The following is a 25807-nucleotide window of genomic DNA, read 5'->3' as shown; positions in this document are numbered from 1 at the left end:
ATAACCACCAACAAGCAAAGGCAAAAATACCCCACCAAGGTAGATTATGGCAGAGCAAACGTCTTGAAAAAAGATTCACTCTCATCCAATCATGAAAGTCAATATCAACCAACGACAAAATAATTGAATGCATACCCAATTGATTCCACATTAACTTTGCACGATCACACCGACGAAGAATATGATCAATAGATTCAACACAACCATCACCAAAGTCATAATAGGAATTATCAGTCATACCTTTCTTAGCTATCTGTTCATTGCAAAGCAATCTCCTATGCAGAGTCAGCCATAAAAAATGAAGCACTTGAGGAGGTAGCTTAAGCTTCCACGTATCACTCCAACTCCAATCGGCAAAAACTTCATCATCAATACTTACAAGATAAGCTGATTTAACGCTAAAATTTCCATCATTTGAATGCTTCCAAATAATACAATCACTATCTCCATCGTTAAGACCAATAGGAATCGCAGAAATCTTCCAAACATATTCCTCAGGAAGAATAGCTCTCAAGGTAGAAACATTCCAACAATTGCCATAGCAAAAGTCTATAACCTTTAAAGCTTTAGCAGAATCATCCAAAGGAATCAAGGCCTTATCAGCGAGAATGTCATTATCAAGCCAGGCATTAAACCAAAAACTAATATTAGCACCTGAGCCAACCCTCAAATAAGACCATTTTTCAACAATTGACCACCATACACCACAACCCTCGAAGAGCTAGAAGCTACCTTACTAGTTGGTCATTTGAGAATATCGGAATTCACCCCACTTATAATTACCTTTGAAATTACTAGCCTAAAGACCATTATCCAGTTGTAACAAACGCCAACTGGACTTGGCCAAAAGAGCAGCATTCATCTACTTCATTCTCTTAAGACCCCATCTACCTTTGTTCTTCGGAAGACAATCAGAACTCCATCTAACCAAATAAGTTTTACTTTTGACTTCAGAAGAATCCCACAAAAATTTCCTATTCAATCCATCAAGTAAATCATAAGTGCTAACTGGAAGCTTATCTGTCTGTATCACATAAACTGGAATAGCTGAAGTAACTGCTTGACTAAGAGTAGTTCTTCCAGCAAGAGATAAAGTGTTGGCTTTCCATGCAGAGAGTCTACTCTGAACCTTGTTAACAACCTCTATATAGGTGCTAGAATTAATTCTAGAATGAACTAAAGGCACACCTAGATACTTTCCCAACTCCTGAACAATTGGAGAGCCACAAATTTCATTAATTAGATCAGCAACACTGCTATCCACACTAGAAGAGCAAAAAATTTGAGACTTCTCAAAGCTAATTTGTTGCCTAGACAAACGACAAAAAAGTGTCCAAACAACGTTTAACCACTTTAGCTTGAGAAATAGAAGCCTCGCTAAAGAGAATAATATCATCTGCAAAAAAAATGCAAAATGGCAGGCCCCCTTTTAGCCACTTTGACAGGCTTCCAACATTTATTAGAGACAGCTTCACTGATAAGATGCCCTAACTTCTCCGTACATAATACAAAAAGATATAGAGAGAGAGGATCACCTTGCCTAACACCTCTCTCCGGCCTAAAACTGGTTGAGCATTCCCCATTAACTAAAATCTTGTAATCCACTTTACGTACACAATCCATAATAAGCTTGACAGTCAAATCATCAATACCCACTTCAACAAGCACTTCCCTTATAAAATCCCATCTAAGTCTGTCATAGGCTTTAGATAAATCAATTTTCCAAGCCATATAGCTCTAGCCCTTCCAGTGATGGAAAACGTATGCAAAACTTCTTGTGCAATTATAATGTTATCAGTAATATGTCTTCCAGGGATGAAACTAACTTGATTAGGGCTAATAATGGATTTCATAATAGGTCTCAATCTGTTAACAAGAATCTTGGTCACTACCTTATACAAAGTAGAACACAAACTTATAGGACGAAATTGGGAAATATCTTGAGGGCCATCAACCTTAGGAACAAGAGTGATTAAGGTACTACCAAGACCATTTGGAATAGAGCCCTTCTTAAAACACTCAGTAATAAGACAAAGGATGTCAAAGCTACATAACCCCCAAAAATTTTGAACAAATGCAGCAAGGTAACCATTTGGCCCAGGAGCCTTAAAAGCACCAATAGAAAAGAAACTATCTTTAACTTCTTGAAGAGACACATCTTCTTTTAAAGCACCAAGCAAAGACTGATCGACATAAGGGAAAAGTTATTACTTGGTTTGCTTCTAGTGATAGAGGCTTTAAGTGCTTCAATAGAAATTCAACTGGTGTCTCATTTAACGGGTTTTAAGTGCACTTAGACTTGTTGAGAATGTGTCAACTCGCACAATTTTCACCTCATTAACACAAGCCCTATAACGTACCAGTGTAAATTGTATACAAATGAAACTTCTAAAATAGAGAAGCTTGTTGATTTCTTGTGTTTGCTCAATTAACGATTTCATTCATGCATCATTAGTGTGCTGGATTTGAGCATATTTTAACATTACAAATGCCTTAAGAAACTGAACTTTCAATTAAAACAATCAGTATAAAAGTAGCGAACGAGGAGTCCACTTATGGGCAATTCAACCAGTTATTGGGTCCTTTCACACCAAACATTTTTCATTGTTGGATGCTTTCGTTGTTGTTTTAGCCGGAAGGTAGGATGCTTTCGTTGTATTTGTTGAAAAAAATTACAGTAAATAACTTCTACAGTCTAAAAAATTGAAATCAAATGAACAAAAAATTCATAAATTGAGTCATACCTTGATTGGAGGATTCAAAACTTCAAAATTACCATCCATCAATAAAAGAAAACTTATTTTTCTCTGTGAAAGCTATTAAGGTTTTAGCCAGAACGAACGTAGAATAAACAAAGAGTGATCGTAGGGTTTAATTATAGTGTTTGGGTTTATTGATAAATTTGAGTTTTATTATTAATTTCATTTTGTACTTAATATTAATTATACAATAGGGTAAAATAGACAATTAACATTTAAATTTTAAGTTGGGTGTAAAAAGAGTTTAAATGGGTTTAAATAAAATTTCCCAAACGTTTTTAAAGCAAATGTTTTTGAGTTTCAAGCAGCATCAGTTACCTGCTTCTTGTTTGAAGCATTTCAAGTGCTTTTCTAGGATTAATTTGCATTTCTACTAAGAATTGATTCCAAAAATATTTTTTTCTAAAAACTTTTTGTGTTGTTTAAAAGAATTTCTTAAATGAGCTATTACTTGTAGTTTCGATGTAAAACCAATCGAATCCGGACTGTGCACACCCAACCCACAGTACGAAAGGCCCAATTGCAAGTGAACTTTGGGTTGAAGGCCAGCCCAATCCATATACAACCACAGGGAACGACGCCCTGTTCTTCATCCTATCTCATATCCTTCCACCTATCCAATTGAACGCTGAAGCACCATATTGTTCCACAAATGGCCGCTCACTCCTCTCCAAGCTTCCAACGACCATCTCCGCCCTCATCCCCAATCACAGAACTAAACCCGATTCAAGACCCAACAGTTTGCTGAGCCCATGGCTGGGTGCCAACAGCCTCTCGCTTCCGCCCTCAAGTCTGAGAGTCAGAACCCAAGAGTCAAAGCTCCGCCCTTTCTCAGCCACCGTCTGTCTCAGCCTCCCCACCGCGTAAGTCCTACTCTCTCACACCTCCACCGCCCTAATTCTCTCGAATTTTCAATTTTACATTTCTTCACGTTTTGGATGACCAAGCTGTTGTTTCAGATGCTTCTGATTTGGTCGTTGCAGAAATGCGGGAATAGTTTCTTCCACTGAGAAAGTGCCCAAGTGAGTTTTTTTGTTTGATTTTTTTGGTGGGTTTTTGGTTTTGGTTTCTGGGTATTGTTGGGATTGAGGTTTTGGTACTGGATGGGTGGATGCAGGTGGTCTTGGAGGGCTATAAAGTCATTTGCCATGGGTGAATTAGAAGCCAGGAAGCTCAAGTTTGCAACTACCGGGACTGAAGCAATTCTCATGGGGATCCTCATTGAGGGTAAGCAATTTTTTACCATTCTATGCTTTTTACCATTGAGGGTAAGTAACTTTATTTTTTTTGAATGTTTTTTCTGTGATCATCTTCATATAATTTGTGTTACTGCTGCTATAATTATGTCGTGATTCCATTTTCGATCACGTTGAATCACACTTTGAGGTGGAGTTAAACAATCAATAGAATTACAGGACTAATATTCGTAAAACTAGAACTGCAAAATTTGAAATTTCGATGGTTGCAGGATATAATATAGTTTGGAATGTGGATGACAATAATGTGAACTGCATATGTTGAAGCTCAGTTAGCAAATTGTGGTGGTTAGAAGGGCCTCGTGTAGTTGTGTGCACGCTTCTACGGTTATAATTTATGCACAATAATCACTTGTGATTGTGAAATTAGTGAAGGTATGATCCAAAACAATTAAAAGCTAAGCGGGAATGCAAATATAAGATACTTAGACTGTTATCATCTTTACCAAGAAAAGACAACAATCTTATGAGTATCTGATCCTATCACATACATACGCCGAAGGGATTATGTAGTATACTTAGCCGTCTTTGCTTTGAGCTGCAGGAACTAGTCTGGCGGCAAAATTTTTACGGGTAAATGGAATTACACTTACTAAGGTGCGTGAAGAAACAATCAAGTTGCTCGGGAAAGCTGACATGTGGTTTTTCAGTCCTGAGCATCCAGCATTGACTGAGGAAGCTCAAAGAGTACTTGATTGGGCTGTTGATAAAAAGAAAAAATCTGGTAAGTTTCCAGGCTTTCTTATTCATAAATTTTTTTTTATTCTTTGGAAATTCTTTTTTATATTTTTTGGTGGTGGTTAATTTTTATTTCTTCGACAATGATGGATTTTTTTTTATATTCCAATGCCATGTAAAACCCTATCAACAGACATATCTCGTTTGGAGTTTGAAAAGTAGTTGTATGTGTTCTTTGTGAGATAGGGGAATATCAGATTTAATGGTTTCAATGAATGATTAACGAAATCTAAAATATTGTTTTATGTGATTCTCAACTGCAAACTAGAAAAGACCTATCTGAAATGCAGATTGTGTTGCTACTTTTGCCGTGTACTCTTGCGGAATTGTTTGGTTGATCTCCAAGGGCACATAACCATTTTTTCTTATCAGAATTATCCACTTGTATTCGTCCGCTATGAAGTCTACGTGATTTAATTTCTTAACATATGAACTGCAGGTAATAGTGGGGAAATTACAACTTCTCATCTGCTTCTTGGCATTTGGTATGAAGGGGAATCTCCGGGTCACAAGTTATTGGCAGGCCTTGGCTTCAATGAAGAAAAAGCGAAGGAGCTGGAGTCTTTAAGTACTAAACCTGGATTCATCGACGGATAATATCTTCGATTAGTGTTCATTGATCGATCTGTGATGCAAATTTCTTTATCAAAGAGGGAACAACGATGTTAATGGTATTGCAAATTCATCCCTGTACAATGAATTTGTTCTTGTTTAATTTTGCAAATTGGAGAAAAGTTTATTCATACGGAATGTCATGCGAGTTAGCCGGATTCTTTCCGCCATGAAATTGGATCGTCCTCATATGCATTTTCAACGCCACAGTGGCCTCTTGCTCTCTAACAATATCTTGACTGCATATAAATTGCGCACTTTTTATGCCAGGGGATGTTTATCTTACAATTTGACATATGGACTCATGAGGAAGAAATAACCCCACAAAATACAGAAGTTAACAGAAAGTTACTCTTTTGAAAAAAAAACAGAAAAAAAATTGCTAGAACCAGCTTTCGGAGTCATGGTTTCATGGTTGGTGATCCGAAAGCCGGTTACCTGTTCCAGTTTTACCGGGATGAGATGACCTCTCTCAGGTTATTCTTCATTTCTTAGACTTCAGCATCATCAACCCTCTCCACAGTTTTGTGATTTCCATCTCTGTTAAGTTCTGGTGTTTGACAACCAACCGAGGTAAGTGTTTGTTCCTTGCAAGCTTCTTCTTCCAATTGATCCTCAAAACAAAAATTATCAACAGAATTAAGCATGCAACCATCCCAATTAAGAACCCTCCCAACAATCCTCTGAGCCCAAGTGAAACCTTGAAGGCTAAAACAACTCCTAAGGGCAAGGCCAGGAGGTAAAACCCACCAAGATTTGCACACATGACTAACCACGGCCGCGCTGTTCCCCGGACAATTCCTCCACACTTTGCTATAGGGAAATTCGCCACCTCCACTAAGGCCATCAGCGGCATCATCTTATTCACGCCTCCTAAAATTCACGTGTCGTGGGTGAACAAAGACCCCCAACTTCCTCTGGCTGCTAACATCACCAAACCGCCCAAGAAACCCGAGACCACACTCACTACAACAGACATAAATGCAGACTGATAAGCAGGGCCTGCTCTGTTTGCTCCAAGCTTGTTGCAGGCGCGTGTTGATGCACATGTTGCCAGAGAAAGCATCACTGAGTATAGTAGATAGTCGAAGTTTAATACAATGGCTAAACTCCTACCGACTGCTTGGCCTTCTAAAGCCGGACTGTTAGCAACATCAGAATCTCATAGCACCACCATTCAAGGCAGGTAGTGAGGCAGCAAGGTCCACAAAGCTTGAGCAGCCTTTTCCAATCACTGACACATTGATCAAGCCATCCCCCTTCGTTCCACCTCCTTCCTTTGCCTTAATTTCAATCACACACACATACACCACAAGTAGAATCAAAACCATGAGATCAGTGATCCGCACAGACATTGCAACTCCATCGAGACCCTTGGCTTTCACAAGCAAGATGTTAACAGGTACGTAAAAAGCAAGCGCTGGACCCAAGCAGAACATTGAAGGCACTGTGATGCCTTGTGAATTCCAGTAGGCCTTGATGGGACATAAGAGTGAAGTAACTACCAAGTCTGGCAGGAGATAAAACAGGTACGTCTTTGCCACCAATGAAATGTCTTCTTGCTGGCCGAAATGGATGAGGATTTTGTCAACGTTGTGCCACAAGAACGAAATAGGAAGCATCACGAGAAGCAGCAAGAAAGTTACCATGAGAAGGGCTTTGTGGAGGAGCTTGATATTTTTAGCTCCAAAAGCTTGACCACAAATAGGTTCCATGGCAGCACAGAGCCCGTTTAAAACTGAGAAGCCGGTGACATTAGCGAAAGTGAAGCCAAGCGTACCACCAGCCAGTTGGAGCTCCCCGAGCCTGCCGAGAAAAGCTGTTGTGATGGCTATCTTGGCAAACATGTCAAGTTCACAGCCACAAGAGGAAGAGCTATTCCCCTTTGTACTTTCAGCTCCAAAAGCATCACTTTGAAGAAGTTGCCTGGCCATTTTTGAGAGGCTTTCTCAGTTGGTTTCTCTTCAAAATGTGATATTGTTGTTGCAGACATTGTCAAAAAATGGCTTGCAAGAATTGGTGGGTTTGTTAAATGGCTTCTAAATATAATTTTTTTCAAAGGGAAAGAAGAAGGTTTGGCTTTTGTTTTTTGTTTTCCTTCTTCTCTAGAGATAATACTGATTATTTATGGTGCATGGGTTTCGTGAGGATGTTTGTTTCCTAAAAGAAGTAAAATTCACAGGCTCCTTTTGTAACTTACTATTGTGAAAGAAGAGAGAGACAGAGAGTTGGTGGTCGATTTATAGTGCGTGATGATACTGCAAGGGCCCAAACTAAACCTTCATGCTTATTGATCACCATAGAATCTCATGAAACTTGTGGAATTTGTTTAGGTTATAATGATAGTGATAAGAAGAAAATCACCACTTGTAGCAAACTACATACAAGAGGTAAACTCGAAAGAAAGAAAAAAGGCAAAATAATTGAATGAAAATGCTAATCAAAACTTCTGTCTCATTCTGAAAATGACATAACAACTTGATCAGAACGGATGTGCTCCCCCTCTTTAATTTAATGCTGAATAAGAAGAAACTTGATTTAACATGATAAGAAGTTGGCTAATGGCCAACTTAACTAGTTGAGAAAATTCGCAATCATGATAAGATCCAATTGTTGTTAATTTAGTAGTAGAAATTCTTATGATGTTCATATAGTGCACAACTTGTACTCACAACTATTTCATTGGTTGAATGTAGTTAGAATCCTCGAGGAATGACTTGTTTGGATTTATGAATAATGGTGTAAACGAATACGGATTAAAGTGAACAAAAATTAACTTGTGATGGAGAGTATTACATGCAAAACGTACAATGCCTTGGAGGCTTCAAATTCTTATTAAGAATTCCTTTTTTTTTTTTTTTGACGAAAGATAGGAAATTTATTAGACTTAAATATGCACAGTTACATTTGCATCTTCTGCTAGAATATTAAAAAGAAATTCTGGTCCTAACTCATCCCAGTCAAATCTCCCACCATGCTTAACAACGTACGCCCATACCAAATGGGCCACACGATTGCATTGCCAGGGCTAAAGCAGAACCTCACCAACTGGACTCAGGACTCGGATCCATTTGAATTGGGACCCATTATTGATTCTATAAGTCGAGAAGGTAGGCGTCAAAAAAGGAGAATTGAGGAAGTAGGGGAGGAAATAGAGGGGATGGGTACGGATGATACTTGTATTCCTAATAAGCGAGCTTTTATTTTACTGAGGCGGAGGAGACCAGCCGTGATGGGTCTCCACGGTCGCCATGAAAACATTATGCTGGAACTGTCAAGGAATTTGGGGTTCCTTGACAGTTGATGCCCTGGTGGAGCAGGTGCGGCTCCACAAACCCAACGTACTGATCTTGTTGGAAACAAAAAATAAAAGCAATCGCTACAAATATTTACTTAAGTTGTTGCAAATGGATTTTATGCAACCGGTGGAACCAAAAGGTATTGGTGGAGGTTTGTGTGTTTTTTGGAAAGATGTGGCGAATATCTCTAGCATTGTTTGGAGTAGTTTTTACATTGAATTGGGGGTGGGTAGTGATCTGATTCAGCCGGAATGGAAGATGACAGCAGTCTATGCAAGTACGGATGATAAAAGACGGAAGCGACAATGGGCTAAGCTAAGTAAGTGGATCAGTAGCTCATAGGGGAATTGCATGGTGATTGGAGACTTCAATGATATTATGGATGACGAAGAGAAGGAAGGAGGGAACTATCGTTCCATGGTGAGTACGAGCGACTTTTGGGATTTTTTGGCGAATAATGAGCTCCTTGATTTGGGTTTTGAAAGTTATCCCTTTACTTGGAGGAATAAGCAGGATGATGGTTTGATTCAACAAAGGCTCGATTGTAGGGTGGCGACCTTGGGATGGGTGAATTTGTTCCTTGATGTGAAAATTAAGCATGTGGTGTTGGAGGGATCTAATCACTCTATGTTAATTCTGGCTTCTAACGGAGCCTCTTTGAAAGGGTCACGGCATTTCTTCTATGATTCTCGATGGGGGGAAGAAGTCGGAATGTCGAGAGATTATTTCTGCTGCTTGGAAGGAATCGGTAGTGGGTTCCTTCGCATTTCAAGTAAGTGAAAAATTGAAAGGGACTCGGTATCGTCTGGGTTTATGGAAGAAGACTACGAAACCGAATTCCAAAAGGCGTATTGAAGAGCTTTGGGATGAGATTAGAAACGGAATAGTGGATGAGTGATAGGAGCATATTTATGCTACTTAGTTATGTTGTTTCCTTGCATTTAGTTAGTGAATTACTACTTATTATAGTGTTTTAAGCTATTTTTGTGTGTTTGTAGGTCCTAATGACAAAGTTGGCAAGAAAAGGCAATTTTGAGCCTTTTAGGGCAGTTTTGGGCTTATATGGATAGCTTGCATATGGAGCAAGGTGGATGGACGAATTTGGAGTAAAAAAAGGGTAGGAACATGCAACAAATCTGGAGAAACAAGTTTAAGACAAAGAAGATAAGGAAAGAGCAAGAAATATGGAAACTTATCCTAACAACCTTATCTTATCCAAACTTTATCCTATCTTATCCTAACCTAATCTTGTTCCACCTTATTTCCAGCTGCAAGGGGACCTAAATACATGATTTCTAGAAGCCTTATCTGCTCCTAAAAGGGTGCCGCGCGCACCCTTCCCCCTTTATTCCTTCTAGAAGTACCAAAATCTGCCACAAACCACATAGTTTCTAGAAGGCCTAATTTTTGGCGAATTTCCCTAACCTTTTTCCTCTTGGATTCTAATTTGAATTGGCCCTTTTTCCTTGTGGATTTGGATTGTATAAGTCCATATCAGAAATTAATTGGGCTATGACTTATTTCCCAAGCCTTGTGCTGCACCCTAAGGGCCATAATCCTTTGTTTCTACTAAGTTCTAACCCTAATTCTGATTTCCTAGGGTTTGCCGTGCACTATATATACATATCTAAGTTTTGCCGCATCCCCCTTACACCCCCACGCATAGCCATACATCCTTCCATTCATCAATTCATTGATTCACACACATCACCCATCATATATTCAGAAAACCACCTTTGCCGCAACCTTGGGAGAAGAAGGAGGTTGCCGTGGCTTCCATAGGAGAAAGAGGACCTTGTGCCGCAAGCAATCAACATCCATTGGAGATTTTCAGAGTTTTTTCTTCCCTCGTTTCATTTCCATGTTTATTTTAATTTGCTTTTCAATTGTTATGAACATGTGTAACTAAGTTTTTCTTAGTTAGAGGTGAATTCAAAGCCATGGACATATGTTTTATATGAATTGATTTCCTCCTGTTTTTGTTTCTTGAATTGTGAATGCAATTTACTTAAACTGATTTATTGAGAACTTGTTCTTGTGTATTGATTAAGGATGCATACTTAGTTTTCATGCATGAATTTGATGCTAGAGTATAAGGGAATTTCACCTAATCGTTATGAACTTATATTCACAAGTAGTAAAAGTCACTAGTCATGATTGTGTTAAGTAAATTCTGGGCATAAGTATCATGCAGTTCATAGTTACGAATGCCTTGTCAATGCTTATGATTTTCACAAAGTTTAATGATCTTTGATTGTATCTCTATTATGCTATTCATGTAGGGAACTTGATAAGAATAATTTGGGTTGTCAATGTGTATTCCATCCAATTCAATGAAACTAGGAAAATCTGAATGTTAATTTGTGCTTCTCATAATTAATTTGGGGCATTGTCATTCATGGTTTAAAGGGATAATAATTGGAAATCAATTTGTGTTGCATATGTGCATGTGTGGAGAAGGACCCTCTAACTAGCCTTTACCCATTCAATTCAACCAATTTAGTGTCTAATCTATTTAGTTTTGCAATCTGCCTAGTTTAGTTAATTTCGTTAAAATCAATCCGCTTTAATATTTTGTGTCTTAACTTAGTTAGAATCTATTTAAGTTTAGTTCTATTAGTGTTTAGAGTCAAGTAAAGGTCAAAATTCGTCCAAATAACCCATTAGTTCTTATTTGTGTTAGTTTTGTCTCAATTCGTCATAATCTGTCCATATTGAGTCTTTTGAGTTTTTTTTAGTTCAATTTTCGTCCAAATCACTTTCTAGGACTTGTTTTGAGTCAATTTAACTTAGTTCGTGTGTTTTGAGTTTATTTAGCTTGTTTTGAGTTATTAGATTCTAATTTTCTGTTTTTAAGCCTAGTTTTATGTTTTTGAGTCAGTTTTGAGTAGATTAGCATCCCTAGTTAATCCCCGTTTTAGAACGATCCCTACTTGCATATATACTACAATCGTCACAAATAGGGTTTAATTTGTGTGTCAAATTAATTTACGCATCAATGAGGGTGTTCGGCAAGATTTTATTAGGGGAAAGGAGAAAGAATTGGTGGTGGCTTTCAAGAAGGAAGAACTATATTGGAAGGTCAAATCTCGTAATACATGGCTCCCAGAAGGTGATAAAAATACAATGTTTTTTCATGGTTAAACGGTTCAACGGAGGAAGGGTAATCGTTTGTAGGGGTTGGAAGATTATAATGAGGTATGGCAAAAAGATCCAGTGTACACACAGGAGATTGTGGTTAATTACTTCAATGCCTTATATCAATCAGAGGGTTCTCAACAAGGAGGGGAGGTGGTGGATTGTGTGGGTGGGAAGGTGGATACATGGCAGAATGAGGAGCTTATTCGGCTGTTCTCAGCGGATGAAATTCGAGATGTTGTGTTCCAAATTCCGGCTACTAAATCACCTAGACCTGATGGGTTTACGGTTGGGTTTTTTCAGGATCATTAGGAAGTGGTGGGTGATGATATCATACGGATGGTGCAAGCTTTTCACCACTTAGGGCGTTTGTTACAAAAGCTCAATCATACTCATATTGTCTTAATACCGAAGGTGAAGGCTCCGCGGCTAATGATGGAACTCAGGCCGATTTCTTTATGTAATGTTGTGTACAAGGTAATTGCTAAAGTGTTGACACAAAGGTTAAAGATTGTGATGGATCGGATTATTAGCTTCAATCAGTTAGCATTTGTTCTGGGAAGGCAAATCCATGATAATATTTTTGTTGTTCATGAGATATTGCATTCTTTGAAGCAAGGTGTGGAAGGGGAAGAGGGTAGAATGGTGATTAAATTGGATATGGCGAAAGCTTATGATCGAGTGGAATGGGGATTCCTGATTGAGGCAATGGAAAATTTGGGTTTTAATCCTAAATTTTGCTCTTGGATTCATGAATGCATTTCTACGGTGTCGTATAGTGTGATGGTGAATGGAGACATGTCGGGCTATTTTCATCCTCAGAGGGGGTTGAGGCAGGGTGATCCGTTGTCACCTTTCTTATTTCTTATATGTGCTGAAGCTCTGTCGTCCTATATACGAAAACATGAAATGGAAAGGATGATTAATGGGGTGCGGGTGGCGCTGGGAGCAACGGCAATCACTCACTTGTTCTTTCTGGATGACTCGGTGGTTTTCTGTAAAGCGGACGAGACGGAGGCAGGGAACGTAGTTAAAATATTGGAGGAGTATGGTAAGGTTTCGGGTCAAATTATTAATCTAGAGAAAAGTTATATTTATTTTGGGAAGGGTTGTTTGAAGAAGAATAAAAAGCATATTGTAGCAAAAATGAATATTCAGGCTAGAGACGGTTTTGGGAAGTATTGAAGGCCATGTTTGAATCGGTTCGACATGGTATTGAAGGCCGTATTGATGGGTGAGCGGAGCAATTTTTGTCTCCGGCTGGGAAGGAAATTTTGATTAAATTGGTTGCAATGATGATGCCGAACCATGCGATGTCATGTTTTAAATTGCCCGTGGCCACATGTAAGGAAATGGAATAAGTTATGGTTAGTCATTGGGTGGCATGGGAGAAGTTAACCATGGGCAAGAAACTTGGCGGATTGGGTTTTCGAGACCTTATTGGCTTTAATTTGGTTATGTTTGGTAAAGTTAGTTGGCGAGTGCTACGGAACCCCTTCCCTTCTCCCACTCCCCTCTCCACCCTGTCGAGCATTTTTGTCTTGTTTCCCAGGTGAGGAGGCCGTGTCCTCCATATCTCCCTCGATATTAATCCCGTCCCTCCTACGCTCCTGTTCCGCTCTCCCTACCCTATCACTCCGCCGCGGTTCCCCCTGCAGCCCATCATGATACGTATCCCCATCTCTTCGTGACCCCACAGTTCGCCCACTTCCCTCCCCCGTACTTTGACTCTTAGTTCTACGCGACGGTGATCGAAGAACATTGCCCCTTAAATCCATACGAGCCTCCAACCCTTCATACGGCATTGCCCCCCCCCCCTCCCCCTCTTAAATCCAACGATGTGAACCGATCAATGAACACCTCCGCATTCACTACCCTTTCAGTGAGCACCTCTGCCAACAGAATATGGTGAAACCCAATCAGAGCCTCTTCTACCTCCTTCCTGCCGATCACCACTCCCTCCCTCTCTTTATCCGTAAATTGAAGTTTACTTCCTAAATTCTGCCCTAGTTCTCCATAATACCTTCCGTATCTCTGTCCTCCATGACACCCAGCACGCCTCGCACACCTTTCTCCACACCCACGCCCCGTTCACCGGCACAATAGCCGTCTCTGTCACACTTTCCTGTACGCGCCGTCGTCCAAACCCTAGGTTTTCGAGCGCAAGTCACCAGGTTTTCTTAGCTCCGACTTTCTCGGACATAACCTCCTTGCGAGGTTTTCCTTGTAATTTTCATCACATGAAGGTCACGTGAAATCAGTTATAGATATCCGAATATGAAGACTAACATGAAAGATATTCTGGGTTTGTTAAACTCTTCGGGATAAAAGATATTCTGGGTTTGTAAAAGGTTGAGATAATTCTTTGGTTTAGTGTTTATGAGATTCTGAGCTAGACAACTATGGGCACCACCATATGTATAAGCCTTTTTCTTTCATATTCCAATGCCAACCAATTAATAATTGAATTACTTGCACTTCAACTTTGCTTTATAAGTATTTTGTTAATGTTTAAAGTGATGGGCCACATATACTTTTTTAGAAACGAAAATGAAAAATTAAAATGAATAAGTGATTTAGTCAAATTTATCAGAGAAGTGTATTCTCTTTCTGCACTCGAGTTTAAATTATTCCTCGTGATTTAGATGATCTTAATGAATAAAATATCGCTTGTATAAAAAAAATTTGTAGTTTACAAAATGGTTGTGCATTGGACAATTTTGTTTTATTATTCTTGGTATTTTGGACATGAAAAAATGATAAAAAACTAAACCCCTCAAAAAAGCAATGAAAATAAATTTATGGGAAACGATATTTAGGGAACCAATGAAAACCCTTAAAATAAGTTGTAGTAGCAAAATTTGGGACATGATCCCCACCCATGAGAATCAACATGATCAACTTAATAATTAGCCAAAAGATCAACAACCTAATTACCTTCTCAAAAATTATGAGAAAAACAATAATACAATTTTGTCAAAAGAGCCAAATAATTTTGACGAACAAACCAAAGACGCCATGGCAAATGACTGAAATCTGTCTTGCCATTCTTAGTAATTCTCAAAAGAAATTAAGTGGATTCTAATCTGCTTTTTGGAGTTAAGTGAGCCACCTAGAAATTAGACACCAAAACAATAAACCAAATAAAATTTAGGAACATTTAGATTTTAGGGCCTATATGAGATAATTTTTATATTATAACCTAAATGGATTTTAAAATCTTATTTAAGTTCCTAATTTAATATTCACCGCCACATCATATGTCACATCCCGGCCCGAGGCGGATCACTTCCCGGGCCCGACTCCACCACCGTAGCACGATATTGTCCGCTTTGGGCTTACCATTCCCTCACGGTTTTGTTTTTGAGAATTCACGAGCAACTTCCCAGTGGGTCACCCATCATGGGATTGCTCTAGCCCCCTTCTCGGTTAACTTCGGAGTTCCTACGGAACCCAAAGCTAGTGAGCTCCCAAAAGGCCTCGTGCTAAGTAGGGATGGGATATGCATAGAAGGATCACTCCCCTGGGCGATGTGGGATGTCACAATCCACCCCCCTTAGGGGCCCGACGTCCTCTTCAGCACACACGCGACCAGGGTTAGGCTATGATACCAAATTGTCACATCCCGGCCCGGGGCGGATCACTTCCCGGGCCCGCTCCACCACCGTAGCACAATATTGTCCGCTTTGGGCTTACCATTCCCTCACGGTTTTGGTTTTGGGAACTCACGAGCAACTTCCCAGTGGGTCACCCATCATGGGATTGCTCTAGCCCCCTTCTCGCTTAACTTCGGAGTTCCTACGGAACCCGAAGCCAGTGAGCTCCCAAAAGGCCTCGTGCTAGGTAGAGATGTGAATATACATATAAGGATCACTCCCCTGGGCGATGTGGGATGTCACATCATATTATAAGATACCACTATTACCTACCATATTTACAAACTTTCCCATTTAAATTGTCAACCTATTCTATAATTAAGGCTTAAATATATTCCGTTAATAAACCATTCAAAATTCAAAAACATTTAAATTTTGATACGAAAGTCAATAAGATAAATCCAATTAAGGTAAATTATACTAATTTATACTTGCTGACAAACAAATTAAGTCTATAGTAATTTTAGGTCAGTCACCTTAAGAAGTCAAAGATAGAAAAATCAACTACAAAAATAATAGGTTAAAAAATTAAATAATAACCCTTAATATATATATATATATATATCTATCACAAAAAAATAGTATAACAACTCCTTATTATCTATATATAGGAATTGGATAAGTGTCGGTACATATGTGTAGGTACATATATACGTGCACATAGGTACGGAAGTATCAGTATGGAAGTGATAGTACATACGTACACATAGGCACATACATACATAGAGGTACGAAAGTATGGATACGTTAGCATTGGTACGGAAGTAGCGGTGCGGAAGTGTAGTACATATTCTGCACATACATACATATAGGTACGGAAGTATTGATACATTAACATCAAAAGAAAAAAAATCGGGAGATTCGATGTATGAGATGGTAAAAATACATCATCAACACTAGAAAAAAAATTGGTAAAAATAAATCATGCACTATTAGATGTATAAGAAGAAGAAAAATTAGATGTGGACGGTGGCCCTAGCCCTTTCTTCTTACACAGTTGAAGATAATATCTTGGGTTGAACAAAAAGTTTCATTTTTAAGTAGAATCATTTTTGTTATCCATAAAGTGAAAAGTTATAAATAAATTAAATATGAGACATTATAATTCACTCAAGAATAATTTAAGAAGAAAAAAAATGACATATAAATGCTGACTTGGACATAAGTCAAAGGACTATAATCAATTTTTTATCTTGGTTAAGGTTTTAGTCTAAAGATAATCTATTTCAAGGATTAATATCTAGTTTCCTATAAAATTTATATGTATTCTTTTGTTTTTGGTGTTTTGGACAACGTCGATATATTGACATTAACGCAGATACACACATCTATATCAACCTTCATAATTCCTTCCTTTATTGTGAGCAACTAGTTTGCTTTCCACTTGTTCCCCATTGAAAAAGCATGATCATTTATCGACCCTTAATCCCATGAGCAGTCACTGTGGTCTATTTTATATTTTCGTTTTCTGGTGGAATTCTATTTAAATCGTCTCTCTTTGATTGATCATATATAATATATAAATTTTTATTTAAAAAAATAGGAGTAATTTTATTCCATGATAATATTGAGTGATAAAGATGATCAATGTTTAAGATATAAAAACTCATTAGTAATCTTGAACACATGTCATTTTTTAACTGAATTGTTCTATTAGGTGGTAAAAGTCACGCTACATAAACAACGTTTGTAAAATTCACCATTTACAACGCAATTTGGGAAGTACAACAAAGATGCGATAGATAAGCATGAAGCCACTAGTTTGGACTTGCTTGATTTTTTCGCTATACAGCTCGAGCCAAGGTGAGTAGAAGGAACAAATTTTGAGTGCGCATATGTTTTTATCGATTCGGATTGAGTTAGTTACTTGTAGGAGATGAAGTTCGACGAGATTCTATAAAGGATCCTTCTATACAGAACCAATGATGTAAGTTTGATGGATAGGAATATGAACAGAGAATATATCATGGAGACGATGATTAATTACATTATTTTTTGGAGAGAATTTAATACAAAATCCGATGATATAACCACGTGTATTTTGAGATGCAACATTCTTAAGAATGTCCTGTGGATCAAACAAAAAAATAATCAGGAATACACAGAGAAAATGCAACCTTTAGCAGAAACAAATTATAGAATCAACTCAGATGCCTAATGACGTGTTAAAAAATTAAATAGATGCTTGCCTATGTGATTAATTACTGAGTAGGTTTTGTAAACTAGGTTTTAAAAAACTCTACAAGGGAGTTAACTAAAACAGTGTTTAGAGGTAGGAGTGGAAAAAAAAAAACCGCCCAAACTGTTTAAACCGAACAAACTAAACAACGGTACCTTCAACTTATAGTTTGGTTATTTTTCGCACCAGACATCAAATCTCTCAAAATTTCTCCATCTTCATCGATAATTTTTTTTTCCAGCTGTCGTTCAATTTACAGTAGGAAGTTTCCTTTGATATATATAAGAGAAAACAAAATATTTTCTCACAACCAATTAAAACCAAATCGGTGGTTTGGCTCAATTGTGCTAACTACTAGTTTGATGCCTGCACGGTAAGAATATGAACATGAGGTTGGATGTTTTGACGATGAGTGTATTGGTCCAATTAGTATAAGAAAGCCTTATGAGAAAGTGTATGCTAATTCTTGTCTATGAAGGATTCGGATATAGCATTAAACTCATATGTATTAGGAAACATAAGTTGTTTTATATGAGGAAATCCTTATTGAGTTATGAGAAGGAGATATATATGTCTACATATATACTGTGACCTCTGCTCTCACAGATTGCTGCTCTCTTTGGAACTAAGTCCTATTCTTAGTGAGAGCTCGAGACAATCTGACAGAGAGGAGAAGAGTTGCAGTGCACTGAGATTGATTTGCAGCATTCATGGCTTCTTCAGGTGGAGGTTCTTCAGGTTAGCGTATTGTAATAGTCTTATATGTAAAAGGTCTTTGTGCTTTACTTGATTGTGATTGCTGCAACTTAATCTAATTCTTGGCTATAATAGTTTAACATACATTGAACCGAATCGAACCAAACCAAACCGTAAACTTAAACATTAGGTCGTTTACAGTTTGAGGTAAATCAGACCAAATCAGATCGAGCCTACCCTAGTTAATAAATAATTTTTCTAATAAATACACATGGTTCAATTCTGTAAAACCATGGTCCTTTGATAAATAATTATTATAACAAATAAGGTAACCGAGCAATTCGCTGAGAAGTTCAGGTAATTATTTCAACACATTATGCAAAGTTTTGAAAGAAAAAAAAAACCACATATTATGCAAAGTCACAAATTTGAAGCTTGACGTCAAGGAAACGAGAGGTTATATGGTTAGTCTTATCTTTTCTTACAAAGATAGAGAGGCGTACTGGATTTCGTTTTCCATTTTCCAGTTAATTGAACGATGGTTATTCATGCATCAGTCTGACGAGGAAGAGTGAAAGGTCAGTCAAGATAAACACAAAGAAGCTCATCTCTAGCTAGCTAATATATGCATGCCTATTAATCATCAACTGGGTTGCGTTTCCACCCCAAAATCAGTCAGTGTAAAATTTTACTGCAGTAACTACACGGACCCAAAGAACTTCAAGCCAAAGTGCTCTTCACGAAAAAAAAAAAAACTTAATTTGGGTTTTCAAACATTGCAACAATGCTCCAAGTTCAAACTTATTCAAAAAATTTATCGTGTGTGTGGGATGTTTGTAACAATATTAGCATGATGTACGTTGTCGGCACATTCCTATGAGTTTGTTTAAGCTTTTCGGGTCTAACAGTTGTCTAGCATCACATCATAGTTTGCAGGAGGGTTATTGGTTGTCTTATATATTAGGGCATTGTTTCATGGACAAACCAATGCTTTAAACATGAATTCTTCAATATGGCAAGCAATTATAAGAAAGCTTATAAAATTAGATCTCTTTTAACTGGATAATATCACAGTTCTGAACTAATTTTTGCCTAAAGAATATCAGCAAAAGATATATAGATCAGTTAAAGCCTCTATATAGGACATGTATTCAGGCAAGACCTGGGAAAGTAGGATAGGGAAATTGAGAGAGAATAAAGAGAAAGTACTGAGAAAAGACAGAATAAAGATTGTTTTTTAACAAAAAGTAAGAACAAAGATTAAAGAAGGGAAACAAAAAAGGAGATGGAGGTGATGAAAGATAGAAAGACAAAGTGGAGTTATTAGACTCAGGCAACATCAAAAAAATTGAAATCAAACATGCACATTAACATGCAGATGTGGACGTAATCACATTGATTAGAGCGGAAATGATTTCTCTTGCACTCAGTTCGCATCCTCCTTCCCGCACATAAACACATTTTACCATAATCGCAATATCATCTTAAATTAATTTGAAAAAAAATTAGTATGCACCTTAATACATGCCATCAATATATACAGCAATTATTTAAGTTTTGCACAACATTTTCCATGGAATGAAGTTTTCATCACACTGCTAATGAGAGAAATGCAGAGACCTACACTACTAAACATGACAAGCAAAATTTGCATTTTAGTTCTACCACATATATCCAATGATTGAACACTGAAAAATCATATTGGATTTACTGCTAGCTAGGTAGTGCCTTCCCCACATATCATCAAATCCCATGATTCCCAAAAGTCGGTGAAAATTACTGACTCAGAAGGCAAGAAGATTGAAGTATTGTCTGTAGACCACATATGAATGGCTAAGTTTCTGATATAAAGAGAATAGATTCTCACCAGTCAGTTGAACTTTGTGGTTGTTACTCACACCAATTGGTGCAGGATGGTAAGCAACATGCCCCATCATATATATCCTCATTCCACTTAAAAACCAATCATTACAAGTTGTATACAATTTCTCCGCTTTTATGACTTTTTCTTTCTTTCATTCGATTTTCCTTCATGATATTTGAACTTGTGATTTACTCTAACATTAAGGGTGGAAACACAATGTGGCTTCCTGATTTGTAGGCCAGTGCATTTCTTTGTGGTGCCAAAACAAAATTAATGCTATACATGTGGTTCATCACTAGCCCAATTCTCATCCCAATTGAAAGTTGAAAATAAACGGACAAACAAACGAAACATGACTATAAAAATTATTTTATTAAACGAGATTACCGAGACGGCTACATAACTCGAAGAGACTACATTGTGAATGACTTAACTTCTACGAGTTACAAACTATCATATATATAGAGAACTAACTTAACCTTAATAGACAAGAAAACGAAACCCTAATTCTAACGAACTAAGCCCAAATTCAAGCAATAAAATATCCTAAATTCCAACACTAAATTTAGCCCAACCCTTGTAAAACCAACTCCCATTTAAAGCAGAAACTAGTCCATTTTTTTAAAGGCGATGAATAGATGTAAAAACAAATAAGTATTAAGTCAATAAGAATTTAACCCAACCCTTCCAATGATCAAGACAGTGAGCATTCTTCACCCAAAAAAAAAAAGAAAAAAAGAAAAAAAAGAGAGAAAAAGAAAGAGGGTCACCATTTGTTTCTTGAAGATCAAAAGTTTAAGGGTCTAGGAAATCGTATTTATATAACACTAATTAGGAAGAGGATCCTCTCCAGATCCACTTTGTCTAAGATCCGCACATCATAGCCGTTCATCGTACATCGTGAGGCTAGTTTTCATCAGGTACTATTTGTGTTTAATTTTAAATAAATCAAAAAGTCAAATGATTTACGACCGCACAATGCACGATGAATGACTAAGGTATGAAAATTCCTAGGATTCCTACAATTTGAATTCGAATAGGATCCAAATCCAACTACTTAGTACTCATGTCCTTCAAATTTGAGTACAGTTTCCACCTAATTGTCTGAAAAATACTTTTTCAAGTCTGTCCTAGTTTTGGAGGATTCTATATCAGCTAGTGGGATTAGACTTGTAACTCGTTACTTTGTCCAGATCTAGTAATGATTCTTTCACCGCTACACATGTTTTATATACTCTCTTGGAGACACGCTAAGGAGTGGTTTTTCATGAATTTTTTGTCAGGCTGGTTCTAAAGATAGTCGAAGTAGGCGTTTACTTAGGGTCCCTACTTTGGAAGGGCTCCCAATTTTTTTTTGACAATTCAAATTCAATAAAAATGTTAAAAAAATAAAATCATAGGCAATTGAAAAAAAATTGGTCGAAAAAATAGAGTATGTAAACTTAATTAGTATACTTGCATCTAAAAACGCAAGATGTGTAATATTTACGTAATGTTTATGGATAATGTTAGGGATATTAAATTTGTAGCCTAAATTTGCAAACTAAATAATGCGTCACCAATATAAATGAGCACATTTATCAATGTTTAAGTAATAAACCAATTATCAACTTCCATGTCCTTTAGTTTCCAAAATTTATTCTACAAATTTAGTCTCCCTAGCATTACTCAATGTTTATATATATTTCTTCTTTTGATATTAATTTTTAATGATATTAATTTAGTCTCCCTAGCATTACATATAAATGTACAAAGGGTCAGAGTCAGAGAACTCTGGAGCCCCACTTTAAAGGCTTGCCTAGAGCCCCCAAATTCTAAGGGCCAGCCTTGTCTACTACCTCATATTGTTTGCATAATATTTTATAATGTTGGCATGGAAGTTGTGCCAAAACATGAATTGAGAGAGAATACGTAACGAATTTTACTTTTGAGAGTCTCATTAGCATTTCTCATTCATGTTTGGTTATCTTCAACAGGATTTAAAACAAAAGGTAATGCTAACTTTGATTATTTATGATCGCTTCATTATGTTCTTATTTTCGGGAAGGGGCATTTTGATTTAAGTGCCTTATTGAACTGCTTCTTTGATCAAACATCTATTACTTTTTAAATTTTGATTAATCTTTTCCTTACTATTTAGGTGCCGTGCATATTATAACTAGTTAGTTTTTAACGCAAAATTACATAATATGTGACACACCCCGACCCGGAATGTCCACTAGGACCCCGAATCGAGCTGTGTTGGGCGACACCTGAAAGGTGACGAAGCCATAAAGTGTGATAGTGTATAAAATGTGAATAAATTAAAACCTATAAGTGCTTATGTACACAAGTGCTTGATGAGCGGGTCTAGACCCATTTCATGCGTGATAAAGAGTTTAGGTATAGTACAGTAAGGTAAGATAATGATTATACCATCATAAGAAGACATCTGTACTCCTCGTCGATACAGAACTCTGCTGCTAGAACCTGGAAGGGTGCAAGAATAGAAAATGTGAGTGAGCAAAACAAAACTTTTCAAATCAATTTCAATTACCAAAGGCAGTAACACTTCGTCGTAACACCTGTATAATTTCCCAGAAAATAACAGGCATGAATATAACTCAAAACCATAACCAAAATAACAGTCTCATAGCTATGCTGTATCAAATATCTCAACAAGAATAAGTAACCCAGGTGAAATAAATCAATATGAAATGGTATGTCAACCAGATCCACCTATTATGGCTTGTACAACTGAACCAATAGCTCATCAACATGCTAGCCGGAGTCACCTTATGTGACCTGCACGGCTGAATCAATAACTCATCAACATGCTAGTCGAAGTCACCTCATGTGACTTGTACGGCTGAATCAATAGCTCATCAACATGCTAGCCAATAGCTCATCAACATGTTAGCCAATAGCTCAATAACATGTTAGCCAATAACTCATCAATATGCTAGCCAATAGCTCAATAACATGTTAGCCAATAGCTCAATAAGTATACCCGCACACGAGTCAGAACCACCTAAAGTGGTCTGTACGACAGGACTGAGTGTAAATAAATACGCTCAAGTGCTATGATCACGTGAAGACTGTGCGAATAATCGCGGGTCACCTACGAGTCGAAACCACCTATTGTGGTCTATACGACAAGACTGTGCACCTACCTTGGATCCAAGGTAAGCGTAAGGTGCGGAAGGTGAACATCACGTGAAGGATTGTGCCCTGGCCACGGGCAAAAGCACTAACACCGAGATACAGGTTCTAATATAACATGTACGACTCATGGGCAACCTATACGGCAAGGTCGGAGATGCCTAAAACATAAATGTAGTCATGCCATAACTCTATCATTTCAGCTAATACCATAAACTCACCTGAACTTACTTGTGTGTCCTGCATTCACCTTTGCACTTCAAAGCATTCACAATAATTATGTGCACATAATATACATATGGATATGCCATGATGCAATCTAATACTCAACCATAACATAGTGTTTCCAAATATATATATACAACATGGCGTGAAATGCATAATCTATAACGCCCCACTTCTAAACTATTTATTTTCGGGAATAATTATCAGTGATAAGCCTAACTAGACACTAGTTTAATTAACTATCATTACTTACGTTTCCTTACTTTAATTTCTTGATTCTTCACACATTAATTTATGACCAACATTTAACCACCAAATCATAGGGTTAAATCTCACATTTTCCACCAATGTCCCTCACATTGCTCAATTCCCCAAACAAGGCTATTGTCTCAATTATTTAGTCTCATTTATTATATGGCTGCATCTAACGTCTCGTTAGACTGCCTACATACCCTAAATAGGGATCAAGCCATTCGTAGTTCACACTAGTACTTTAAAGCATTCACAGTAATTATATGCAATATTAAAATTTATAATGTTTGTAGAATTATTAATCATATATATATACATATACGATAGAAAGGAAAAGACCCACTCACCCGTAGTACACGCTTTGGTTCTCTAGCATGCACCTCGAGGCGTCTCGAACGATAGGCGCCTGTGACCAAGGCCAATTTGGCCGAGAAACACCTCAATTTTACAGAAACCCATTGGAAATCCCTAACTTGGGTGTCCTTAATTTGCCTCCAAACAAGCTTCGACGCCCCAACCATTGCTTGGGCTTTGTTCTCGGCCCCAAGGGGATGCTATGGATGGTGGTGATCGGAGGAATTTGTTTCAGATTTCTTCGATCAAAGACAAGGAACTCCAGCACCCACCGGTGCGGGTTTCACGATTTCAAGGAAAAGGAAAAGGGAAGGACTAGATGATGTTTGGGAATGTTGCTTTGTCCAATTTGTGGAAAATCCGATGGAAAATCATTGGGAATTATGGAGAAAATGGGTAGAAGGCACAGGTCGAAACGGGTCAAGGGAATCTGGCTAATTCCCTCCCTCTCTCTCTCCCTCCTTCTCTCTCTTCATCTTGTCCCTCCTGAAACTCCCCTTCTTCCTGATTAGGCAGCAGCCCTCTCCTTCTCCTCTAATTCTTCTTCTCCCCCATTCCTCTTCTAAGCGACCCTTGTGGCCCAATCATTTAGTACAAAATAATATAATATACTTAGAATAATTATTTCTTCATAATACATTCGGTCCGTAGCTTCGAAAAACTTTAACCGTAACTCCAAATTCACTTTTGCTTGAGCTTACACGTTCGTATCGTCGAGTACTTTAGGAATACACTAAAAGAATATTTAGTACGTCTTACCACACGTTAGTCAATGAAAGTCAACACCTTCACCTCTAGGGTATTTTCGTAAATTCACGCTTTTAAAATTAATAAAAAAGTAAAATTAGGGACGGGTTGTTACAATTTGCCATCATATTTAATGGACCAATTAATTCTCAAATTATTATCCAAAGCTCCTACAATTTAGTAGATAGATATTCTAGTACTCAATTTTAGCAAAAAGTCTTTAATTATAAAACCTAGCAGACTTGATATGTTCTTCTACTGATATATACCTCAACGTGTTAATACAAAACCTTGCTTGTTCGTAAAAAAAAAAATATATATATATATATAAAAAAAAAAAAATTAAAAAAAATTAAAAAAAAAGCTTGTTAAAAGGTTCCAATTGCTAGCACTGCATATCTCTTTGACCAAAAAAAAAAAAAAATCAAATTGGCATGTACAAAGAGAGGCATCCTTGTACCGGACATCAGGCCACAATCCAAATGCCATTCAAGTTGAGCAAATTGCTCAATGCCTGTATACAAATTTTGCAATGCTTAGAATGCTAATTTTGGTATGTTGTATAACTTAGGTGTGCTATAGAATGCTAATTTTGGTACGTAACAAACTATTATGACAAATCACTTGTACATTATCCAATTTCAAGGTACACTATAGAACGCTAATTTGGTACATTATATAATTCTAGAGTATGCTATAGACTGCTAATTTTGGTACGCAATAAACTATTAGTACATTATATACTTTCAATTTGGATATGCTATAGAACGTTAATTTTGATGCGTTACAAACTACTCATATGCTATACATTTCCAACTTGAGTACGATATAAACTTCTTATTTTGGGACATACATTTCCAACTAGTATGTTGGTAAGCTATAATATATGTT

The 25807-nt window shown here is 37.4% G+C and overlaps 1 protein-coding gene and 1 pseudogene across 1 annotated transcript; one reads left to right on the top strand and one right to left on the bottom strand.

The window, feature by feature from the left end:
• The first annotated feature begins 2074 nt into the window (after window positions 1-2074).
• On the top strand, window positions 2075-5567 carry LOC103962370 (ATP-dependent Clp protease ATP-binding subunit CLPT2, chloroplastic). Its single transcript, XM_009375072.3, has 6 exons — window positions 2075-2084; window positions 3304-3622; window positions 3743-3781; window positions 3877-3986; window positions 4560-4739; window positions 5193-5567. Exons 1-6 carry the CDS (start codon window positions 2075-2077, stop codon window positions 5348-5350), a joined length of 816 nt encoding a protein of 271 aa, XP_009373347.2. The 3' UTR covers window positions 5351-5567.
• Window positions 5232-7480, bottom strand: LOC108868314 (annotated as a pseudogene).
• Window positions 7481-25807: the final 18327 nt, after the last annotated feature.

The sequence above is a fragment of a genome, unplaced genomic scaffold (assembly GCF_019419815.1).
Source record: "Pyrus x bretschneideri cultivar Hongxiangsu unplaced genomic scaffold, Pyrus_bretschneideri_v1 Contig14, whole genome shotgun sequence".
NCBI classification, from domain to species: domain Eukaryota; kingdom Viridiplantae; phylum Streptophyta; class Magnoliopsida; order Rosales; family Rosaceae; genus Pyrus; species Pyrus x bretschneideri.
The sequence above is the reverse complement of the archived record's forward strand: the minus strand, read 5'-3'. Positions and strand labels throughout refer to the sequence as shown.